This window comes from Macrobrachium nipponense, chromosome 28, assembly GCF_015104395.2.
Source record: "Macrobrachium nipponense isolate FS-2020 chromosome 28, ASM1510439v2, whole genome shotgun sequence".
NCBI classification, from domain to species: domain Eukaryota; kingdom Metazoa; phylum Arthropoda; class Malacostraca; order Decapoda; family Palaemonidae; genus Macrobrachium; species Macrobrachium nipponense.
In genome coordinates this window covers 70,247,727-70,271,792 of record NC_087217.1, presented here as the reverse complement: position 1 = coordinate 70,271,792, position 24,066 = coordinate 70,247,727, and the positions used below count along the sequence as shown (strand labels likewise).

The 24,066-nt window shown below is 36.5% G+C and overlaps 1 protein-coding gene across 1 annotated transcript in view; it reads left to right on the top strand.

The window, feature by feature from the left end:
* The window catches only part of LOC135201228 (F-actin-monooxygenase Mical-like), a 323,794-nt gene extending 300,708 nt beyond the window's left edge, over nt 1-23,086 (top strand). The window contains 5 exon segments of the mRNA XM_064230105.1: nt 1,883-1,991; nt 5,265-5,439; nt 11,919-12,067; nt 13,104-13,204; nt 21,611-23,086. Of these exon segments, the coding sequence (XP_064086175.1) occupies nt 1,883-1,991; nt 5,265-5,439; nt 11,919-12,067; nt 13,104-13,204; nt 21,611-21,698 (622 nt within the window). The 3' untranslated portion in view covers nt 21,699-23,086.
* Nucleotides 23,087-24,066: the final 980 nt, after the last annotated feature.

Sequence of the window (24,066 nt, the reverse complement as noted above, 5' to 3'; positions counted from 1 at the left end):
CACAAACTATTTAAACATAGCAGGCAACTGCATAAACAGCAAGGAAAATACAGAATGAGCTTTTGAGGAAAGAAGGGAGACCATAGAATTTGTAGTCAAGGAATGCCAGCAAGATCTAAAGGAAGGACCTGGTGGAGGATAGCTGTAAGAAGAAGACCAACTAGAATGCAACTAGAATATTTTAGGAAACAGTGGTAGACCAAGGATATTGGGACTTGGAGCAACAAGCAACAAATTTTTCTCAAGACTGATAAACTATCAAAACAAGGAAGCCTTACAGTAGCCTGAGGATATTCTTGAAGAAGACTTGGCAACACTTTTACTACTGGTAGGAAAACCCTGTGGTTTCTGTAGGAGAGGCAGAAACTATTGTAAAAAAGGCTGAGGACATGGGAGTCCAGGAAATCACAGGCCTTAGAAGCTAAAAACAAGTACTGTAGTGGTATTGAGAAGAAGCACTGGTTGCACAAAAGACAATGGAAAATTTGAGAAAGCCATGGGAATCAAAGACCAAATACAAGCATAAGTAGCATAATTTTCAAAGGAGTCATTGTAAGAAACATAATGAAGGAAGTCACCGCACAAGGGAGAAAACACAAAAAGGCCTGAAGGTGTGGAAGAATGCCAAGAAGATGAGGTAAACAAAGGACTGTTCACAGTTACGAGTTACGGCAGTGGTCATGCAGGCGGGAATGTTAGAGCACACAGGAGCAGCTGAGAGAAGGTGATAGTAACCCAAGCAGGTGGCACTATACAAACCAATTGCTGACTTCATAGATCAGACAAGAGGAAGGGAGAATTTTATGCAAGTGCCAAAGAGGTAGAAGCCATGACAGTGGCAACATCACAGGTGTGGAAAGGAAGCACCGAGACTGTTAGAATCAAGGTAGCAGCAGCAGCAAACTGGCATACCCAAGATAAATATAGCGACAGAACCATCGGAAGATAGAAGGCTTACAGAATGGAGCTGGGTAGTGATGCAGAGACAAAAACGTTGCTGTTCCATCTGGAAAGACCACTAATCAAGGTTGCCACTTAAGTACCTAAAATATTGAAAGACATCTATGGAGTGAAGGAGTTCTATAAAGAAATTAAGTGATATCCTACTTTGGCAAAGGCCAATGATAAAAGAGCAAAGGTCCACAAGAGGTAAAACATACCAAGAAGGACTTGAACGGAAGAGCAAAGGAAATGAAAAATGTGATGAAATTGAAGGTACAATTACCACACAAGCAGAATTAACTTAGGGTATGTATAAAATCTGCTGCATTAGGGAAACTCGGGTAGAATAACTTGTGTAATGTTCCAAACATAGAGTGTAAGAGAAGTCAATGTAAAGAAATCATCCACAGCACTTGTGGTCACAGGTAGACAGCAAGGGCACAATCATCACCAACAAAGGCACAACTTGAAGCAACACTCATGGTGGTGTCAAAGCATTCTAAAAAAAAGTATGGAGAAAGGCAGCTCATCACCACTCAAAATATCTACACAGTAGAATGAGAACCATTACATATATATACCTCAAGTATGGAGAGGTGTTTTTTTTTTGTGCTCCTGGATGCATCTTGTGAGTTAAAGGCTATTTTAGATGACTGGATCTATAATGAATCTTAGTTATACTTTAAGAATGCTTATAAAAATTCAGGCTTTGTAAGCTGCATCAGTGCTAAGGGCTGCTGACCATTCTTTTTAATTTGCATTGACAAATTTATAGGTAATAGATAAACAGTCTTCAAACATGTACAATTTAGTGCTTGTAGTCCATTTTTTGTGTCAAGAATTGTTTAGAGTAGGTTATTAAAAAAGACTAGTTTCCTAGTACATTAAAGAATTTCACTGTAATAGTGTGCTTTTAAAAACTTGGATATAATTTTACCAGGCTAAGGATGGCTCAGGAGATACAGCGTCAACTTGAGGAATGTGAAGTAAAGACAAGAGAGCTTGAGGAAAGAGGAGTTGCTGTAGAAAAAGCTTTAAGAGGAGAAAATGTATGTAACATTTGGTATACTTTGTTATTTGTGATTTACCAAACATTGATGACTTGAAAAATTATACCATGTACTTTTTTTTATTAGCTAGGATGTTGGATTTGTGTACTTAGCCCGCTTTTGACCCCCCCCCCCCAACCCCCCCCCCCCCCCCCCCCAAAACCCAGGCTAATATATGTTAATGCATACACCCATGACCAGGCTAAATTTAAGAATGGCCAATATACCGTATATACTCGCGTATTATGCGACTTTTGAAGCCCTAATTTTGGAGCTAATTTTAAGGGGGTCGCATCTTACATGAGATATAAAATTCGAGGATGTAATAATCATATATTAGTATCATATGATAAAATACAAACATAATAGATATGCATCTTTTCCATGGATATTTTTAAAAGTTTTGTTTTACTTGACTGCATCCAATAATATTATATGTATTTTCATATTTCTATTTGTTTGTATTAGCAATCAATGTTATGTTTTGGAAATCAGCTGAGGGTGATGGCGAAGTAAGTTTGTTTTGCTGTATTGAACTCAAAATTTAATCAGTGACTTTCTTGCCTCCAGTTAGCACAAATGAAAAGATACTCTATTTATATGAGACAAAGTTATTTTACGTTATACAAAATGTTTTCAAGTGGAAATAACACTTGAAAACGTATCGTTTGTGAACAAAATTTAGTTATTTTTTTTGTTAGTAGATGGTGCTGATGGCATGTTTATTGCGTAAACAAAAATCAATGTTCTGTTCAATATTTTCACTTTATCTCGTCAGAATACTACTTGGAGTGAAAACAGTAAAATGTGTTCTTTTGATGCCCAATAGTTTTGATTAAAACACGTTTCTCTCAAATTTAGTTTATGGTCGAGTTTGATGGTACTATACCGAAGTTTGCGAAAGCTTCATCCATACCGAGTAAGGCTATACATAATACTATTATCGTGCATCGTCAACAAGGATATAACTCCAGTAAATTTAAGCCATCAAACACAACTGTAGATAAAATTCAAGAGAAAATTATTTTAATCAAAACTTCAGGTCTTGAAAAAATACATTTTACTGTTGTTTTCACGCCAATAAAAGATAAGTAAAGTAACGGTAAAGTTCGCACTTCGATGAAATGAAGTGAAAAAAGCGAACGCAATCACCTCATATTTTTTACACGATAAACATGCCCACAATCCAATCTGTTAAAGAAAAAGTACTTTAGTTCACAAGGCATTTTAAATTCATATTTCGACTTGAAACACGTCGTATAATGACAAATTACTTTATCTCATATAAGTAGAGTATCTAGATATTTTACGCAAACTAGAAGAAAGACAATTCGCTCTGAAATGAGTTAAGTAAGGAGAAATAAACTTGTATTCGCCATCAGCTGATTTCCAAACCAAAAACACTGACCGCTTTGTTAGTATTTTGATACAATAATATTAGAATACATACAATATTATTGAATACTGTAATATATAACTTTTTAAAAGAATCAGAAAAGATGCATATTCATTGTGTATTTATTTTGTAAATATACGTAGCCGTCAGCAGCCTGACATCACTCAACTAGGTATGCTGATGTCGGTCCGAATATGATTCCTGTTTCATGTCTATTTTTTTTTTTTACTGATATAGTCAGAATACATTGAAACTCCAAAATTGGCTTTTATTAATAAATTACTAAAATATATTGTATATGCAGTATCTAGTATACTGAAGGCTAGGCTACTGTATTCGTATATATACGATATATGTACCCTGATATCATCATCATCGTATAGGTGAGGCTAACTTGTTAAATGTTATTCAATTTCTCTTTGTACTGAATCATCATAAGCCAATGTGCATTGAACCTAGAGAATTAGCTGAAATTAATAATTAGTATGCCATATATGTGTAAAGTATGCTGTGTAGTGTAGGCTAGGCTACCCTATATGTAAAGATGGTATTGATTACCCTAGTGTAGGCTACACTAGTATAATATTCTTACATCCAAATCGATTTATGACTGGTTGTTTGTAACCAGTTGCAGTAGTAAGTCGACTACTATCTGTAATGTAAAAATATATCAGTCCTATTCTCGTTAACGTCATTCGTAACATGAATATAGTAATTTTTTACTATTGTACGATGGTTGAAATGTAAGCGAAATGGCTGTTTTTATCGGATTGGTTGTTCACAGCAAACTGCTGTTTCTGGCTGTATGCATTTTCCATACAAGTATATCATTACTACCGATACTTTTTGCATTCTCTTTTACTTTTTTAAACTTAACTAGAAGATGGGATAAATTAAGAGATGGAGGAAAAGAGGTTAGTCTATTGTTAAATTTTGGTCTCATAAATTTAACTCGCATGATATGTGAGATATGTGATAAAATAATTTTTTAGGGTGAAAATTTGGGGGTCGCATGATATGGGAGATAATGTGTTATGCGAGTAAATACGGTAAAAGAAAAACTAAAAAAAAAAGAACTCAAGAGTGGTATAAGAAAACAATTCTAACAAAAAAAAAAAAAAAAAAATTGTTCTGTACTTTCGATGGGAAGTTGTAACGGAATATTTCCCACCCCTTGTGGGCCTGTTTCCTTATGACATTGTAGAAAAATATGCTAGTTTACAAAGTTATAAGTGTTCTTTCTAATATTATTTTATTTTATTTTGTCAAATTGAAATTACAGCTCAAAGAATATCGTAAAAGATAAGAAATAAAACCAGGAACAAATTCTTAGCATATTTATTGTATGTAAAATATTTATGACCACATTCCCTCCTTACCACCTCGAGCAAGACTGAAGGCTTCTCAGCTCACTCTCACACTTATAGGGTGATCTGAAGAGTTGCCAATGGTGATATAGTATATGAAACTCGGAACATTTTTCCCGCAAAATTAGTTCAAACTTTATGGCACCAAATCCATCCACCACCTCGAACCTATATGTGATTGTATATGCACAATACCCAGGCTGTTGGGGGTTAATGGTATCCGAGCTAAAGATAATTCCTGATTTCTATAATAGTCAACTGTATGTGGAATGACCTGCCCCAGAAAATTTTTCATACAGGATATGTTTGCATAGAAAAAGACCAGTCCAATGGCAAAGGATGGAGTAGAGAGTGTACTTGTCGTGAATTTATGAAATTAATAAAACTAGTTAGAACAAAAAATTTGTTTTCTTCTGAATGATTGAACAGAAGTGTGATATCCTAGTTATCAAATAATCTTGGACTTCATGCAAAACTTAATAGGTAATTCTATTGCATTATTTTTTCCAGGGAGGAGCCAGTCGAGATGAAGCAGAGCTAATAAGTGACTGGTTTTCCATGGTGCATGAGAAGAATGCTCTCGTGAGATGGGAACAGGAACTTATGGTAAGAGCCAAGGAGCTTGAACTAGAGGATCGGCACGTCAGGTTGGAACATGAATTGAGACATCGCATGGCTTTATCAGGTATTTATTTTTTATTTTGAAATTGCATCTTTGTCTGTGAAGTCAGGAAAAAAACATTTTTCTTCGCTTTTTGTGTGACATGATGCCACAGAGTTTCTTCAAATTTACAGTAAATTCTTGGTAAGTCTGATTGTACAGGGCTGTAGAATATCCAAATAAATGAAGAATCCAGTATAACCCTTTTTGGCTGTGAATGGCCCTCTTGGCTTTGTTAACTGTCCTTGTGCCCTCAGCTCTATTCATCCATCTAATCTCAATACGTATTGTTACCATTGCTTACACCCCTGTCATATCTAAACTAGTACCATTAAAGTATCCTTCTTGAATGTTGCCGTATATGAAAATAACTGTACAATGTTAGCCTCACATGCAGAAATGCAATGGTGTGTGCAAAACAAACATGAACAATAAAGAGTTGTAAAGGCATATTTAAAGTAACTAGAAGAAATGTTGTTAAAAGAGGAATGCTACTAAGTTAATGTTTGTTGACCGATGTATATGAACCTTCGCTTATGGTATATATATGTGGAGGACCTCACCACTTGCTTTGCTTTGGGTGTTATTGAACTGCCTTTGGAAAATAAAATCCTAATGCTAGATCTGGTTTTACGTGTGACTTGGATCAACCTACCCTCATCCATTGTGCTCGCAGCTGCAATAGTGATTGCACGTTTTCTGAGCACACTCAAGTATTCATTTGCACTATTCTTTGTGATTGTTGTATGTTACTCCCCATGCCTAGTTATTATTGGGCCATGTTTGCCACCCTGGTTTGCACCTTTATTATTATAGAACATATAATTTGTTTATATACGAAACAAACCTTCGGTCTTAACATTAGGATAAACCTGATAGCGCAGCTGGAAAAATTGATAAAATTAATAAAAATTGTGTACACAAGGACTATTGGCATCTGTGCTCGATCATGAACTATTTGGGAGCTCCCACACTGCCTTCAGCATCTCTTGATCGTGTCAGTAATTTTCTTATCGCCTTTAAGAGAAGACATGCTTTGCTCTCTGCCCTTTTAAAGCCGGTTTAGTTTGCCTGCTTTCTCACTTGTTTCTGTGTTTCAGTGTGTGTGTGTGTTTTCCATTGGATTGTATGAGTATCAGGATATTAGGGCTCATTTTAACTCCCTGGCAAAGGTTTCTTCAGGATCTCTCAGGAAACAGAGGAAATGCCCAGGTATTAGTTGGTCCCTTATTCAAGATTCTTAATATTGGTGTTCACAGGTCCACATCCAACATGGAGTAGGTGTAGAGAAAATATAAATACAATTACTAATCCTTGTTCTCTTAGTCATTTTTGGTCGGTGGAATAATGATAAAGGTTTTATGATCAGGTACAAGAGAAAGGAAATGTCGCCATCTTTGGATGTAAGAATTGCCTTTATCTCCTTTTGTTGTTCTGCCTTATCATGATGCTGATCCATATATTTCTCCGTTATACTAGATGCTTTCCCATACCCCTATCAGGTTCATTCCAGTGATTCATTTTTGGATGCTATCAGGAGGGGTTTTAGGCAGTTTTTGTGCCTAATTATGCTCCTTGCATTCTAATATGTCATCATGGCCAAAGAAATCAACAAATGTTGCGTTGGGTAGAAGCTTCTTTGAGTGCGGTTGTAAGAGTGTCAGAAAAGGCTTTTGGATATTCTTTGAGAATGTTTAGAGAATCTGCAGTGGGAGTTCATCAGTCTACAAAGACCAGTGGGCAGGTCCCAGTTTCTCCTGTATGACTGTTTCAAGATGAAGAGAAAGGATGACAATGCTCCAGTTAAGAGAACGAGTGTTTACAGCATTGGAGGTTTCTCCTTTGAAGAAGGAAGTGCACTCTTCTAATAGGCCACGCAGTAGTGAAGTTTGTGGTTCACCTTGGGCCAGGAGATCAAGGTCTAGGATCTCTAAAGGCCATAGTTAGCAGCTGTGGAAATGTTAACAATACACGCCAACACTTTACAAGAACCATCAGCCTGGAGGGATAGGTGTCATTCTCATTCTTGCTCAAGGAGCAGTAAAAGATACCGGAAATCATGTACATCAGGCGGTTTTTCAAGAACTAACCAAGATCGGCTGTCGTATAATGTGTGCTGCAGCTGTAGGATTGAGCAGCCAGGACTTCCACAGTCGTGTGTCTGGTGATAGGGTGATATACCTTCCTCATGCGGCGGAGCAGAATGTTTTTGGTAGTGGGAAGAAGCAGAGAAAGGAGATTCATTGCTCCTCATGCAGAGGTTATTGACTTGATTTGTCAATTCATAATCTTTCAAGGAGATCTGAAACTCCTTCCAGCTTAGCTCCGACGAATTGAAGCCCTTTTAGGTCCAAAGAAAGATGTGAAGGTGTCATATGAATTACTGTGTTCCAATCATGCTGAGTCTGTGGTACATCATATCAATGCAGGGATTTCAGGGAGGGATAATTTTTTAGATTGAATAGATCATTCAAGTTTCTTCCTCCCCCTCGTTAAGACAGAAAATATATGACACCTGTTGTTCCTCTGCTGGGAAGGCATATCAATCCAGATGTTGTGCATTTAAGACTTGGTTTGACCTTACACCAGGGAAAAAGGTGGTTGTTCTTTACATACATGTCAAGAAGCTGCTACATTGGAGTCAACAGTTTCTATTTTCCAGACCAGCTTCATTGTTAGATCTTTATTCAACAGCAGTGGCTAAGATACCTCTTCAGATTCACTGGAAATCAGTAGATGAAAACAGCATTTGTCAGATTGCTTCAGTCGGTGGTTCCAAAGCTATGATATTTAACAAACTTAATTGCCAACGTTTGGGCTAATATCCTGTTGATGAGAAGAGTTGCAGCATTGGCAGAGTTAAGCCCTGCTGTACTGGCCTCACAACAGTCACCCAGGTTTTCACCTTAGTATTGCAACTGGTGTCAGAATGGGGCCTCAGGAAGGGTAGCAGGCTATGTAGGTACTACGTACTTGGATGACTGGATCATACTAGCACCCTTGGCATAGAAAGCCTCAAAGGCCAGTGACATGATCGTGGATCTGTGCAAGAATTTTGGGAAATCCTGATCAACCCCAAAGTCAGATGTATACTAGAATAGAGGATTAAGTACCTAGTATGATGATTGACGTAGTGAATGCGAAGGCCCACCCATCTCAAGAGAGGTTAACCAAAGCTCCTAAATGTATCCGACTCCTTCCTGTCCAACCATTGCTAGCCAGTGAAGAAGTGGCAAGTCCTGGTGGGCCAGCTGATGTTCTAGGAAAATTGGTAACCGAGGGCAGGATTCTTATTCATTCTTGCAATGGAAAATGATGAAGGGGGAAAGACACTCACATGCCAGAACAAAGGATAATAAGTGTGACAAGAAAGGTGCTGGAAGATCTACAGTGATGGATGGACCCAGAAAACCACTTGTGGGAGATACAGTTAAGTTGTCCATCCACTTGAACAACATGTGCATTTCATGGAAATGGGACAAGGAGCAGCATCGACAACAAATTTGTTTGGGAGGTGGTGAGCAGTTTTGATGGCACTCCAACATTCCAAGATCTCCTCCATGGATAGTCACCATTGTCATTGATGGTCGCGTATGTAAACAAGCAAGGAGCACAATTTCCCACAACCTAAATGACTTAACAGTGGAAACAGCAATTTGTTCAGGGACCAGGGGACAGCTGTTGGCAGCCAGGTACTTCCCTGGGAAGAACATCATGACAGACCAAATAGTTGGGACAGAATGGCCATTGGAACAGGGCATAGTGGACATGATGCTTAAATTTTGGGAGGGTTCCCCACTGGAACCTGTTCACCACAGCGGAAGGAAAAAGAAGTTACTCCTGGTCCCCAACCAAAGAGCCTTCCAGCAGGCACCTTCCAACATAGCTTGGACGTGTACCTTTCGCCCAGTTCAACCAACTGAGGAAGGTCATTGAAGGTTGTTGTATCCCAAGGTCTGAGAATGACACATAGCTCCAAAATGGCTTCAAGCAGAATGGTATGCAGACTTCCTCCGGTCACAGTATCATCAGGCAGGGGCCTCACTCCATCTTCATGGGTGGAGGCTGTAGAAGTTGCAGGACCTCATCCCTTGGTCTGTATCAGGGAAAATGAAAGTTGGTGAAGTGGGAGGGATCTCCATCCCCTCAGAATGTTTGAGGATGATGTAGAATTCGTTCTCTTCTTATGTCAAGACCCTTTCCGTGTCTGCAGCTTCAGTGTCCATTGGAACTGCCAGACACAATCAGAAACTTAAAAAAGAAGAAAAAAAGGAGTTGCTCCCCTTGCAAGTTAAACCCCCCAGAGTGGAGTGTAACCAAGGTCCCTGGCCTCCCTGAGACAATCATCCTATGAATCATTAGATTGGCATCAGGCCAGGACTTGACCCTTAGAGCAGTTATTCTGTTGGCATTGGTGTCAACAAAGGGTGTTAGGGAACCAGATGGCTCTTGTACAGCATCACTCACACCAAGCATAGTTTTTTTTCCTTCACAGCTATGGTTGGATGCTGGTTGGTTTAACTTGCTTTCCAGAGTTCATGGCAAAGACTCAGAACCCCCAACCCCATGATGCAATGTTTCGATGGTTTTTCTGTTCCCTCATTGAAGGTACTTCATAGGAGAAAAAAAAATGTTACTATGCCCCATGAGAGCCCTGACAGCCTACCGCAAACATACAGCCTGTCATTCTTGTTCTGGCAGAGAATGGTGATGAGGCCTGGAAGTTGGACCATAGCAGAGAATCTTGTTTAAACCAGGGTCAGGACTCATGACATTAGCGGGATAGGACCCTCTGTGTCTGTGGCATTGAAGAAGACCCAGTTGGTCATCAGGTCCTCTGGGGAGGGGTCTGGAAGAGGCAGACAACATTCACGTCTTTCTACCTCAAGGATAACACACAAGTCCTTAAATGCCTTCACCTTGGGTTCGGTAGTGGCGGCGCAGTAGGTCAAATGATGATACAGAGCCTACGGGAAACTCCATCTAGAGTGGGAAGACATCATTGGGAACATCATGAGGCCTGTGGTATACATCCTTTGTATACCCTTTTACCATGGTAGGAACACTCCCACATAGTTACCTGTGAGAGATTCTCCTCCAGTCTTCAGGTGAGGTTCCACATAGACAATGACAAAGAAGAATGCTTCTGTGTCCCGTCAGGGTACTAAGAAAGTACTTAAGAAGGACAAGGCATCTTAGGCCAGGGTGCCGGACGCTGTTCATGAGAACAGGATGGAACAAAAAGGAAGTGTCCAGGAATACAATATCGTTTTGGGTAAGAGAAACTATCAAAATGCATACATGACAGAAGACAGAGGGTCAAATAGCCAGGAGAGGGCTAGAGCTCATGACATCAGGGGCTTGAGCGCTTCTTTGGCATTCAAGAAGAATATGTCTTTGGAGAGAACTCTGAATGCTGGTATTTGGCAACGCCAAAGAACTTTCACGTTCTTTTTATTTAAAAAGATGTTCGCCCATAGATTCTTGGACACTTTTTTCCTTGGGTCCAGTGGTGGCGGCCCAGCAAGTGGATAGCTATCCAGTACCCTGGTGGTCGTTTGTGTCTAGTCTAAGATGAAGGTATGAAAGTAGAATGAATGAGAGACTGGTCTTTCTTCTTTATTACTTCTTTCTACTCCTTTACCTATGGGCAGTATGAAGGAGAGTACCATCATAAGCTGGAACGGACTATAGATGCAGGTGAGGTGGTCAGCCATACTGTAAAGATAATCTAGAGTATAGTATACTTTTCAGTAGCAATACACTCCTCTCGGTGATAGGGAAACGAGAGGGGTGATAATAGATCCAGATACAAGGGACAGGAGTGGTTTAGAAGCATGGAGAGTTCTCCATCTTCTGTAATGTAATAAACCATGGCATCATACGAGCACCCAGTGAGAAAAACCAATAGATTCTCATGTATCTTTGGTTCAAGGGTTAATAGTCCATTGTCTTAGAATACACCTACTTTTCGGAAATGGATAAAGGTGGCAAACTCCCAGTCAGTTATAGAGACTTACCTCCCACCAATAAGTAAGTCTATCCTAATGTCAAGACCGAAGGTTTGTTTCGTATATGAACAAATGACAAATTTTTAACCAATTTGTATTTTTCATAACTAACAAACCTGAGGTCTTAACATATCAAAATTAAAGGCCCACCTCTAACCACCCCTCTAGCAGTCTAAACTGGGTTGGAAGAGTAACTGGCTGGTCACGGGACGCCAAGGGCATTCTCAGTATTACATGCCCCGTGACCTGGTATAGATGCCAATAGTCCCTGGATCTCACAAGATTAATTTTAATTCTACCGGTTTCCAGCTTGGCGCCAGTATTATCCTAATGTTAAGACCTCAGGTTTGTTAGTTATGAAAATTTTAAATTGGTTAAAAATTTGTCATGTTTTGTATATGTTGTTTGGAACAAATAACAAATTAAAAAGGAAATTTGTATTATTCTTAAAATAACGAACCTACACTTCATATAGATAATTTTACCCTCTAGAGAATGAGCGTAGCTGCATACAGGCTGACTCACGCAATGAACGAGGCAGGTCAATCCATGTCACTTATGACCAAGGTCTAGCATTAGGATTTTGTTTTTCAGATGGTTCAGTAACAGCGGAAGTGAAGCAAGAGCAAGGTATTTCACTTGTATGAAAGTGCAGGTTCATACATTAGGGAAAATACAAATATCCTTTTAAATTTAGTTATTTTGGTGGCTGTAATGACAGATGAGGTAAATGCACAGCAGGTAGAAATTAAAAAACTGGAGAGTCACTACTAGAATCAAGAAGTTATTACCATGGCAACAGCTTGAATAGGTAGGCTTTTTGTACATAAGTATTTTAATATTGCCGATTAATTTATGACCTAACATAAGTATGTACTTAACTCTTGTGATAGGTTAAGTTAGGTTAGGTTATCTAGAGCAGATTTTCAAATATTTTGGTAATTATGAAGGGATGTTGAGAATCCAACCTTAACAGATAGTAAGGACCAAGTATGTTATAATTTGAAAGTCTTCACTTGCCATTATTATTGGAGCTCCATTGTTAATATGATAGATTGTAAGATATTTTTATTGTAACAAAGCATGAGGTCTTTAATAAATATTTTGTAGAACACTGGTTCACCTTCTGCTTAGCAGATCTATAATGACAAGCAGAAAGCAAGTGTCAAAGAGAGTATAACTGTAGCAACATAACACTTCAGGTTATATTTGGGACCAAGTGAGGTATGCACTTCTCCCAACCTGCAAAAGACTTCAGGATATTGCTTTGTAACTATGTAGTGTGACCTATGTGTAAAAATTGAAATTGATTGGTCAGGTACTGTATGCATTGTTATTCAGAAGATTTTTACCATATTTATATAAGTTCCAGTTCTAAGGGCTATAACCTGATAATTCCATTGTTAAAGTACCTATAAAGTACATATACACAAAAAATTTGAAAAATCTTGGTTGTGCTGTGACACTCAATTAGTTGTTGCTTTTATAAATATTTCTTCAGTAGAGAACAACTTGATATTTTTTATTACTGTACACAAGCATTTAGAATGTGTTGGGGGTGTATCTCAGAACATTGTTTTTTTGGAAGTCATAAGGTGTAGGCTTTTTTTTTTAAATAAGTTTGTTTTTGAGAAAACTCACTGTATTTTAATTTTCAGAACGTGAAGAAAAATCCAGAGAAGGACATTGATCGTTGAGGGCACCATCCTTGCAGAAATGTTGAATATTTTGGAGCAAAAGGATGCTCTAGTCACCATGTTAGAGGAGGACAGACAGAGGTGCGACCACAATCACCTTAGCCCAAATATCCCTTTCTTCTGTGCTAATCTGTCTGTTACTGTTGACAAGTTTCCTAAGCATATTGTTGTGTGCCCTTATAACATACCCTTTGCACAAAGTACAATGAAACAATACTCAGATGTGACTCTTAGACATCGTAAAATTTCCAATGGTTATTCCTTTTTAGCTACTGTACTTCATCAGCCTTCTTTTAAACCTAATTCAAACTTACAACAGACAACTGTAACGCTTTCTCCATCTCTAATGATGTAAATGAACAGGAGCTCAGTGCAACTTCACCAGTGCATGATCATTCTTGTGTCCATTCCAGTTTAAATTGTGTCATGCAGTCTGGTAAGAATACATGTAGTTTTAAGAAGGCGAGTCACTGCAAAGAGGAAGGTTGCAGTGATGGTCCTTACTGCCAAACCCTACTTTGTAATCAGAGGGAAGTCGTTGGTAGTTCAGATGAATATTTAAACGTAAAGAACAGCACCATCCAAGTATTAGATTGTAGTGATAAGATGTTAGCTAAAACAAATTTAATAATCAGATGATTTTAAAGAATTGAGAAATTCAGTTCCTTTATTGTTACAGTCTCAAGAGTCATTTCCCAATTGGTTAGGGAACTTGTTGATATTTTTCATGATCGTAATCAATCCTCTTATTCTTTCTTTAATAAAGCATGCAGTTGTGCTCTTGTAGTACTAGTTTGTGTTGGCATTTTACCTTATATTTTTGGGTTTTTACCCATAATCTTGAGTGAAGGCCAAAGAGGTCCGTCACCTTTTTGATTAGAAGACTGTTAGCATGACTGCAGGCTATTACTAATTATGTATATGTTGTTTTCTGGTACAGGTTATGTAATTATTTGGTGTGTACCTAGGTGCATTGAGTTTTAAGAATGATGGTGCATGCTTATTGTATCCTATAAACATGTGTAAAATGGAACTAGCCAGTAGTGCTATGTAAATAAACTTTTACTTATTATCTTAAACTGTAATGTAACAAACTTTTTGAGTAGTATTGTACCAGTATCATTGCATGGTGATGTAATGTGCACTTTTACATGAAACTACCAAGACAAGTGAGACAGACCACTCCTCTTAGCTCCCCCCTCCCTCACGCTCTTCCTTCTGGATGGCTGGCTGGCAGACATGCAGTTGTCCTGGCTGGCCTCACCCACCCTGTAAGTTTTCATAGTGTTACACTGAAACAGCCATGACTAACATTGAAAATGCCATTTTCAGCTTTTTGATAGACTAACATTTAGCTCTACATCCTCAGTGCTTTTGAATTTCTTAAACTGAAGGAAATATATATTGTAGTTTCTTGGTAATATAGTTAGCCCCTAAATATGTAGCCATATTAGTGACATGAAAATGTTCTAAATCCTAGATGACAGATTTAATGGCTATCCTTGAATATGTGATGATGTGTAACAGTTTGTAACTACAAGCATTTTTTAATGTGGATTACAAAGTGGCAGTTGTCATTATTTTTGTGTGTAGTACATTTTTTCATTAGGCTTGTAGAATTTTACATCAATGGTGTTTAAATTAATTGGTATTAGGATATAAGTTGTATGTATACTAAATACTTTATTATAATGTCCCATTTCATATTAGTATACATACATTACTTTTATAACACAGGTTGAATTCTAGGATTTATTCCAAAAGGAAAGTATGTATTTGTACCATACAAACAATACAGTATGACAAATACCTGCACCACTGACCTTAAATTTACCCAGTACTGGAGTGAGAAATGTGATTAATTTCAGAAATTTCTAAATCCATACTTAAACACTTTTAAGGATAGTTTAGTTCATTGTAGCAGTTTTGTAACTTGAAAAACTGCTTGCTCCATCACCATTGAAGTAATGTTGTTGTTTCTTCTAGAATAAGTAAAATTTTCTGTGAACATCTTTGGATATTGTGCTTTTCTTGTTATATAAAACTAGCTAATTTCTAGAATTTATAGTACAATATAGGTTACATTTTGCTCCACTCTTACAACTGTACTATAATACTCATGGTAATTTACACTTATTAATATACTTACTTGATAGTCAGATACATTTATAAACCATTAGTACTTCCATATTTTTGTAAGAAAGATCCCTCACACATAAGGATTAAAGTATTTAGTAGTTACAAAGATAACAGAATATAGTAGCATAGTGTTGCATGCTTTGGATATACGTAGTAATATGTATAATTTTTAATGGTAAAGTATTGATAGTAAGTAGGCATTTATTAAAAAAACCCAGCGACCATAATTAGCCTTATTTCATGTAAAACCTCCCCAGCTACACATACTTAAAAAACTTGAAAGAAGATTCTCCTGCAGATATCAAGCCACCACCTTTTTGCTTCAGCCAGCATTGTCACATTGCCAAAGAATCTCAAAGAATACACAGTTTTTCTCTTGGTATTGTGAAGCTACTTTTTAAGTAATTTTTATCAGGCTTTGTTCATTTAGGTAAAAACTGTCCTTAGTCAGTTTTGAAGACTTTCATTACCTCTTGATTATTCAGTGATGCATCTTTATACTTGTAATTTTTTGTATTTTTAGCTTGGCATCATCTGCATGTTTATTTATGATACCAAAATATAAGCACCAAAGGTGTTGGTGAGTGTGGGGAGCAGTGTCCCTCAGAGGACTCAGGATCCAACATGTAGGTGGAAATGGCAGGTACTTAGGCTACTTACATAATCATCACAGCAATGCTAGCTAATCATTAGCCAACAGTAACAAAAAGCAAAAACTATCAGAATACCAGGGATTATGCATTACAGAAATGAGGCAGCCATATAAAAATGCAGTAATAACTGTAAGTCATGAATAACTGGAACACTTCTAGACAAAAGCAGGGTACACTATTTTTTAAGCAAAAGGAAATATGCTAGTAATTTTTTTTCTTCACAGCAACTGTTAACTTAAACTTGTTTCTATTTTCACATTTAGTATTGATATTTTAGTATTCTCATCTCAAGCCATTTGAGATTATACTTAAATGAATGTTTATTTGTTAAGCTGACCTTTCCCTACTTGTGCCAGTCTTTAGAAGAATTTTGTTTTATTTGTGGTAATGGTTACCTTGGAGTATTCCATTTCTACTTTGTATTTCTTTTTAATTTTGTTTTTTTGTGGATTTTGTTTTAATATGGTTTCTTATTTTTTATCTTGCACATGACCCCTCATGTGCTGGCCTTTGGGGAAGAAATTATCATCATTACTCATATTGGAATATAAGCTTGGATTTCCAAAGAATATTCTTTTTACAATATATTCAGAGTGAACTATTCTTTTTACTTAATGGAAGTGTATTCATTCATGGGTAATCATTGGATCCTTTGTCTTCCATGTAAGGGAATTTGGACTCTTGTGTCTGGGTCTCATTCCTTTCATAGGATTTCGTCCTCCCTCCCAAATTTCAATTCAGCCTATTGTGTTATGCATTTGGCTTTTGTATTACAAATACAGTACATCTTTAAAACAAGTCTTACACAACCCCTTCATCCCTTCCTCTTTCACTTCAAGGTGTGGGTTGGTGTAGAAATATATGATGAATGTTGCAGGCAGACAGTGGATTAGGCAAATGCAGCAGAACATTTGCTTAAACCCTTTGAGTCAATGTAACTGGGTATGTTTTTCACAGAATAGGCTAATTATGATTAATGGGTTGCATAACAACTCAAGTTTTTAAAAGCAGAGTATGTATGCAGACAACCTATATCTAGGGTCACTTTTATCTGAAAATGAAGTTATGTACAGTGAAGTAGTACATTGCATTTGAACTGAATTTGTTGTGCTGAAAATTTCACAGAAAATTGGAAAAAAGTTGTAGGCTTTTCCTTTAAATTGTGTTCTGAATTGTTTAACCAAGTGAGAAAATTATGATATTAAGGTTGTCAAGTTAGCAATTGTAAATAGAATAGCTGTAGCAAATTTTGCCAGTTAGTGTAAATGATGTTGCCTTTGATTGATTTGGAGTTAGGAAAAAAGCAGTTATAAAATTAAATTGAATGTATGCAGTTAGTTCTCTTTAGTACTCAGCGCATCGATTAATACCATTAGTTATTGAGATTGAGTTGATGTAGTATTTTTGATAAAGGGAACTGATAAAGATGTACAGCTTTAGATATTTATATATAAAAAATTATACAGATATTTTTTCTTTGGATAAAAGCATGAAGAAAAGTCTATTATTACCATAATTCACCTTTTCATGCAATCTTACCTGATTCCTGTTATTATAATGAGAAGAAATGAGTCAGAACTTTGATTTAATGTTGCTTAAGTGTGTCTTTCCTCTTTCTGTGGGTCTGAATTCCATAGTGTGTTTTCCCCCATAGGGGGTTAGTTCCGTCAGTGCACCTCATTCAGTGCATTGTAGGCATTACTTAAGGTTCTTTGCAGTCTCCCTCCAGCCCCTAGCTGCAGCTACTTTCATTCCTTTTACTGTACCTCCGTTCATATTCTCTTTCTTCCATCTTACTGTCCACCATCTCATGATAATTGTTTCATAGTGCAGCTGCGAGGTTTTCCTCCTTTAACACTTTTCAAACCTTTCTCTGTTAATTTCCGTTTCAGCGCTGAATGACCTTAGTTCCCCCAGTACGTGGTATAATGCCAAAAATCTATATAAATCAAATCATAGTTTTTCCAGTTCTGTGCTTTTTATCTAAGAAGGCAGTATTTGATAGACACAAGGCACAGAGATGTATATTATTTGTGTGTGTTGAGTTAAGGCTCAAGAGGTTTACATAGACTTTCTTGTAAGTATAAAGGCAGGCCATAGTTATTACTTTTTTCTGGTATGGATATGTTTATTGGTGAGCTCAAGTATGAATTGAAAGGCTATTCATTTGCCAAGGAATGATAATTACATTCCTATAGAGAATTGTTAATTGAATGTAAGGTTTTTAAGTGGATTGTTAGTGTTAACATGAACTATATTCCAAAGCTGTTGCAGACTTGAAGATAACAACAATGCCATTTAGTGTTTCCACCAGTACGTTGTTTATTAGGAAAGCACCTTGCAAGTATTATTAGGGGAGTATCATGCATATGATTCAGTTTTCTTGAGTTAAATTGGGAAGTAATAACAACAATGCCATTTAGTGTTTCCACCAGTACGTGTTATTAGAAGGCACCTTGCAAGTATTATTAGGGGAGTACTCATGCATATGATTCAGTTTTCTTGAGTTAAATTGGGAAGTAAACAAAAGTGTCCTAACGATAGGTATGTTCTGCTGGACATGTATTGAGAAGGAATACGGAACAGTTTGTCATTAAAAGTAGATTTTTTTTATTAGTAGACTCTTGTAAGACAAGAGAAGAGTAGAGATGACTTAGTCCAACTCCTTTTAAGTAAAAAGAAAAAGCCTATTTCAATTACTGCTAGGTTTCAGATGGATAATGCAATGTGTGTGATTATATTTTCTTGTCTAGTTAAAATTATTTCGTTTTTACCACATAGATTAGTCAGACCACTGACTCTAATAATGTAGTGTTGGATAATTTCTTGTTCTAGAGAAGTAAAATGGGTAGTGTAGACCAGCAGTCATGTCAAAGCAGGTTTAAGAAATTTCTAATGAGTGGTTATTGATAAATGTACATGGTTGCAGTAGTTTATAGTATAAAATTATTAAAGATTTAATTTACGTGCTTAATTTTTTTATAATTAGAACTAAGCATGCTTTTAGTATTTTAGTATAGTAATCACTAAGGTGAATTTTGACATTTTTTATTATTTTTATTTCTTTGTATTTGGTGTGTTGTAGAACTTATCACTTAACAAAATATTTTGTTGAAGTGATCCTTTATATCCCTTTTTAAAAATTTTAAGAGCATGTTGAACACAACTTCATTTGGAATCACACGGATAAAGCTGCTGTGGGTATTACGGTGAATTGTTTAGGTTGGGTCAAAACATAAATGCATGTTTGTTTCTACTAAATTTACATAACTGTGTAGCAGTTCTTACTGTAGCAGTGTGCATGGGAGTCTGCTATATAAGCTAAGTTGGCTGGAGCTACTGGGATTTTTTTTAAGTTTCTACTTGAATGTACTGAAGATACTGAACACAGATTGCATGTCTTATTATTTTTGTAGTAGAATCCTATAAATTTTTATTCTTTAATTCATAATGAATATTTATATGGCTCTTGTTATGTAAGTGGGAAATTATTTCATGTCACAATTGTAGGAAGCATTCTCACATTACTATAAAAATTAATACTGAACCTGAAGGATTCATGTTTCTGTGAAGAGAAAAAAATTTTGCCAGAAACAAAAGTGATTTTAACCCACAAGTAAAGTATATCTAACTAGTTAATGTCTAATAATTATTATTCCAGTTAAATACGAATTAAATTTTAAAAGTATTTTCTTTAAGTTCTTATCTTTGACAATTTTTAAAAGGAAAGTTTTGAACCAATGGTCCAGAGGTTAGGACAGTGTCAGATGAAGATCTACATAATATTTTGCTAATAAAACTTTGGATGGACTTATTAGACGATGTTTAGAAATTTTTTCATATTAGTGAGTATCATCCTGTTGATAGGACATGTAAAACCATTCAGTTGCGTATTTTATAAATTATATTTTACAAATCCGTTATGTGCTGTTTTCACAGTGTAATATTTCTTTGCAAATAGCATTACAGTGGACCCCCCGTATTCGCGTTCTCCGGATTCGCGGACTCACACATTCGCAGATTTCTCTCGGGAACGTTTCCCCGCATTATTCGCGGAAAATTCGCGCATTCGCGGAAAATTCGCGCAATCGCGGTATTTTTATATGAGAAATATCCACAAATTCCTGGTTTTTATGATCAATTTCATCATAAAATGCACTTTTTGTGATAAAACTATTAAAAAAACCAAGTATGAAAATTTTTAGTGGTTTTTCTTAAGTTTTAACTAACAAAATAGGCTGTTTTTAGCACTTTTATAGGGGTTCCAAACATTCGCGAATTCTAACTATTCACAGGGGGTCTGGTACACATCCCCCGCGAATACGGGGGGGAACACTGTAAACCCAATATTAGATGTCACTGTAGAGGCGGTTTAAATTTTTTCTTGGTTTTCCAAGTTGACTGAATTACTGAAGTGGTATAAATTTCTCAGCGATAAAATCCGTAGCAAGGATTTATATACATGTGTCAACAGTTTAGTGATAAATATTTGGAACATGAAATTAATTGGTGGTAAATGTAGTGGAGCTATTCTGTATGGGAAGAAAGTGTAGATGCCCTCAACTCAAACTTGGTAGGTGCTGAAATGTAAGCTGAAAGCTAAATAACATGGGACAAGGGGATAGTGACAAAAACCTATTAGTACAATAGCTTACATATCTTTGATTGGTCTTGAAATTTTATTGAGGTGCAAGTCTTTGGATAGGATTGGAATTTTGCTTGATTATTCACTCAGTTCAGCTTTTTCTTTTTAGCATGCTACTTTTTTGGCTTGAGTTGATTTGTCTTCTAAAGTTGCTCTCTGGGAGGGATGCAGTTATAGCTAATGTTCAGTGTAATAAAGAATGTGATGAGGGTAGTGGAAAAGACACAGGAAGGATAGAGTATCCTTTTGAAGACTATTGGTACTGTTTTATTGTCAGTTGATGTTGAGTGCAAGTGAATGAGAAACGGGAAAGAAAATATAAAAATTAAGGTTCCAGTCAAGTAGTTTATTAGGCTAATTGAAGTGACTAAACAATATTTTTCTGTTTATATGACATTTTTCCTAGAAACCTCTTCATAACCAGCATTGATATCAAGATGATTGAATTTATTTTTCATATTTTAATTGCAGATAGGAATTTACTGCACAGATGAATTATCTTGCAACATGTGAATAATTCATCACCTGTAATATCTAATAGAATTTTGACACTTCCGCACTTATATTTTGGAAATTACCCCAGCCCCATGTGGAAAGATCAGAATACTAATATCCAAACCCTATGTTTGAGTACTCACCAGAGCTCCATACCAAATGGAGATCAAATTAATATACCAGGACATGAGACCAACAACATCAAATTGCTGGTTCAGGAGTGTCACTTATAAAGCTGAAAATGAGCTAGCTTAAGAGCATAAACACCTGGTTTAACTACCTCTTTTGTCTTGTGGTTTACATACCATTCGTTGAGTCACTTTGGTTAAATGAAATTTCCTCAGGCATCATGATTGTTGGTGATAATCTCTTCATACAATTGTGATAATTGCAGAATATAAAATTGCATAATCTGCAAATGTTGTTTTTATATTATGATTAATATTTTGGTGGGAATGCAGTACAAAACGTTTTGTGACATCTTGTAACGTAGTACTTGTAACCATGTTGTTATCCTAGAAATTTCATTATAATTATCCAACTATCTATTTTCAGGTACATGGAGGAAGATCGAGATCTTGAAGCAGTAATGTTACGTAAAGGCCTTCAACTCTCTCCACTTAGACGGGAAACTGGTGTTTAAAAGTTTTTCTGAGGTTTTGTTAATATGTAAAGGTGCTTCAATGACTGATCAGCTATGCAGGATATTCAGCAAAAGAATATCTTTGTAAACATAAACTTACTAAACCATAGAACTCAAGTTTCTTTTAAGCATTCATCTACTCTGAAATCGTTACGTTCATCACACATTACCCGGTACTTCCAGGATCAAATGTAATAAATTTATGTTACACTATTTTAATAATTTAGCTATACAGTACCTAAACCTTGCGAATTACTGGAGCAGCTGTTGAAAATTGTTAAAGTGAATAAATACAATTTTTCATAATTTGTATATATTTTAGGCATAAACTTAGTTTTAATTTTGACTTGAGGAATGAAATTTGGCGTCATCATTGAAATGCAAGTATACTGGAAAAAGTTTAGAAGACTGTTTTAACCATTAAGGTGATTTATTACATTGTGCTAGGAAATTTACTCCCCATAGTAAAAAAACCGTGCCTTTATTTATATTATATTCTAAACAAACAATTATTGTAAAAATGAAAATTTTTTCGATTTAAATAGATGCATCAAACTTTCTACACCAATACACTTGATACTTTTGGTAGTGTTTTACTTCAACTTTCTTTTGCTTTTTACGAGCTTTCTTCATGATTAATAAATGTACAGTATAGTATCATACTTTTATATTTTCCTTGCTAAAAGTACTGATGCCTTGTTTTGTGGTATGTACTTTGCTTTATAACTGTTTACAAGAAGATTGTTATTTATTGTATTTAATTCCTGGTTATGTATCAGCTCATTTTGAATGTGTGTAGATGTACAGTATATTGAAAGTGAGCACTGAATCCATTTGGATGGATGAAATTCATACTTTCATACTTCTACTTTTGAAAGGTAGCTTTAATTCATGCATTTGTATATATATCAACTTTCGTAAAATCCATTTTGCATGAAAATGCCATGTATTTGACAGAAATGTATAGTAGACCCCTAGCAGTCGTGTCATAGAAAAGAAAGGAGACATTTTAAACCGTAGGTTGTTTTTTAATACTAGGCCTCTGAGGTTTTGAAGTCATATCCATTGGTGATAACATTAAAGTAAATGAGTTTTGTTTTATATTTTGACCAGAATAATCTTGAATAGTGTGTGTGAAAAGTTATTAATTAGAATGAGTGTCAGGTATAAAGTAAAGTCAGAAAAATATTTTAGTTTGTTTACTTATACCTGTATTTAATGTTCTGATCTTGTAATTCAGATTGGTGATGTAAATTAATATAAGTTTTTCATCTAATTTATACATGTTTTTCTACATATTTCATTGTATTGTGTACAGTTAGATAAATATTGGCTAGTTTCATACTGTATTATTTACCATGGTGCTCATAGTAATTGAAATTTTAAAATGCTTGTTTTATTAACCTTCTGGGAAACTCAAAGTCTTTCTTATACACATTTGGTTTCACTAGTAAAAATTTACCATATATAATTTTTGTCATGGTGAGTGATCTGTCTGTCAGCTTCAATATCCTAATTTGCACAAACAGCAAGTAAATTTAATGCATGTAGAGTAACATTGCAAAAAATATTAGGAATAAAATTTTTCTTGACAGGCACAAATCAACAATCCTAGGTCTATGGCATGTAGGCTGAATAACTAACCAATATGACAAATTTTCAGTTGGGGATATTATGAGAATAATTGTGCAAATTGTGATACAAGCATGAAACTTGGCACAGATTGTTTAACCTATACTTTGCAAAATTCGTGTCCTGGCCATAACAAAACTTTGTTCCGATGCCGTATACTTATCAAGAACTACTTTCTTAGAAGAATCCTGGATGTCAATCTGGTACTGACCAGAAAAAACTGGTTATTCCCTCCTGACCCACAGCCAGGTATGCCCCAGGGTCGAAGATCACGACCTCCAGTCCTTTCCTGGTCACTGTAGCGTTAACACGCTCCAGCTCATCATCCGTTAACGGCCCATTTCCCTTTGTCTTTCCCTGTGTGTGGTCTTTCAGTGCTTATGGAAGCTTTGCCGCAACAGCATTGCCAGGTCCAGAGGGCAGGGCCTGAGGGTCCTTCCTTTTACCTTTCAAGATCGATCCCCACACTTTGTGTAACAAGTGTCGGGGTTGCCCTTGTTCGTGGGAAGCAACATGTGGTGAGTGCGCCATGTGGTCAGATCATCAATGGGATCTGGCCTCTACCAAGTGCAAGAAGAAACCTTGTTCTCTGGCCAAGAAGGATTCCTCGGGGGTTCCGCAGAGTAGGAGCACGAGCCGTGGCCCAGGAGGTCCTTCAATATCACCTGCTCTCTCTCAGGATTCCTTGGCGGAGCGTCAGGAGTGTTCCCCCATCCCCTCCCAGTGAGGGGCCCTA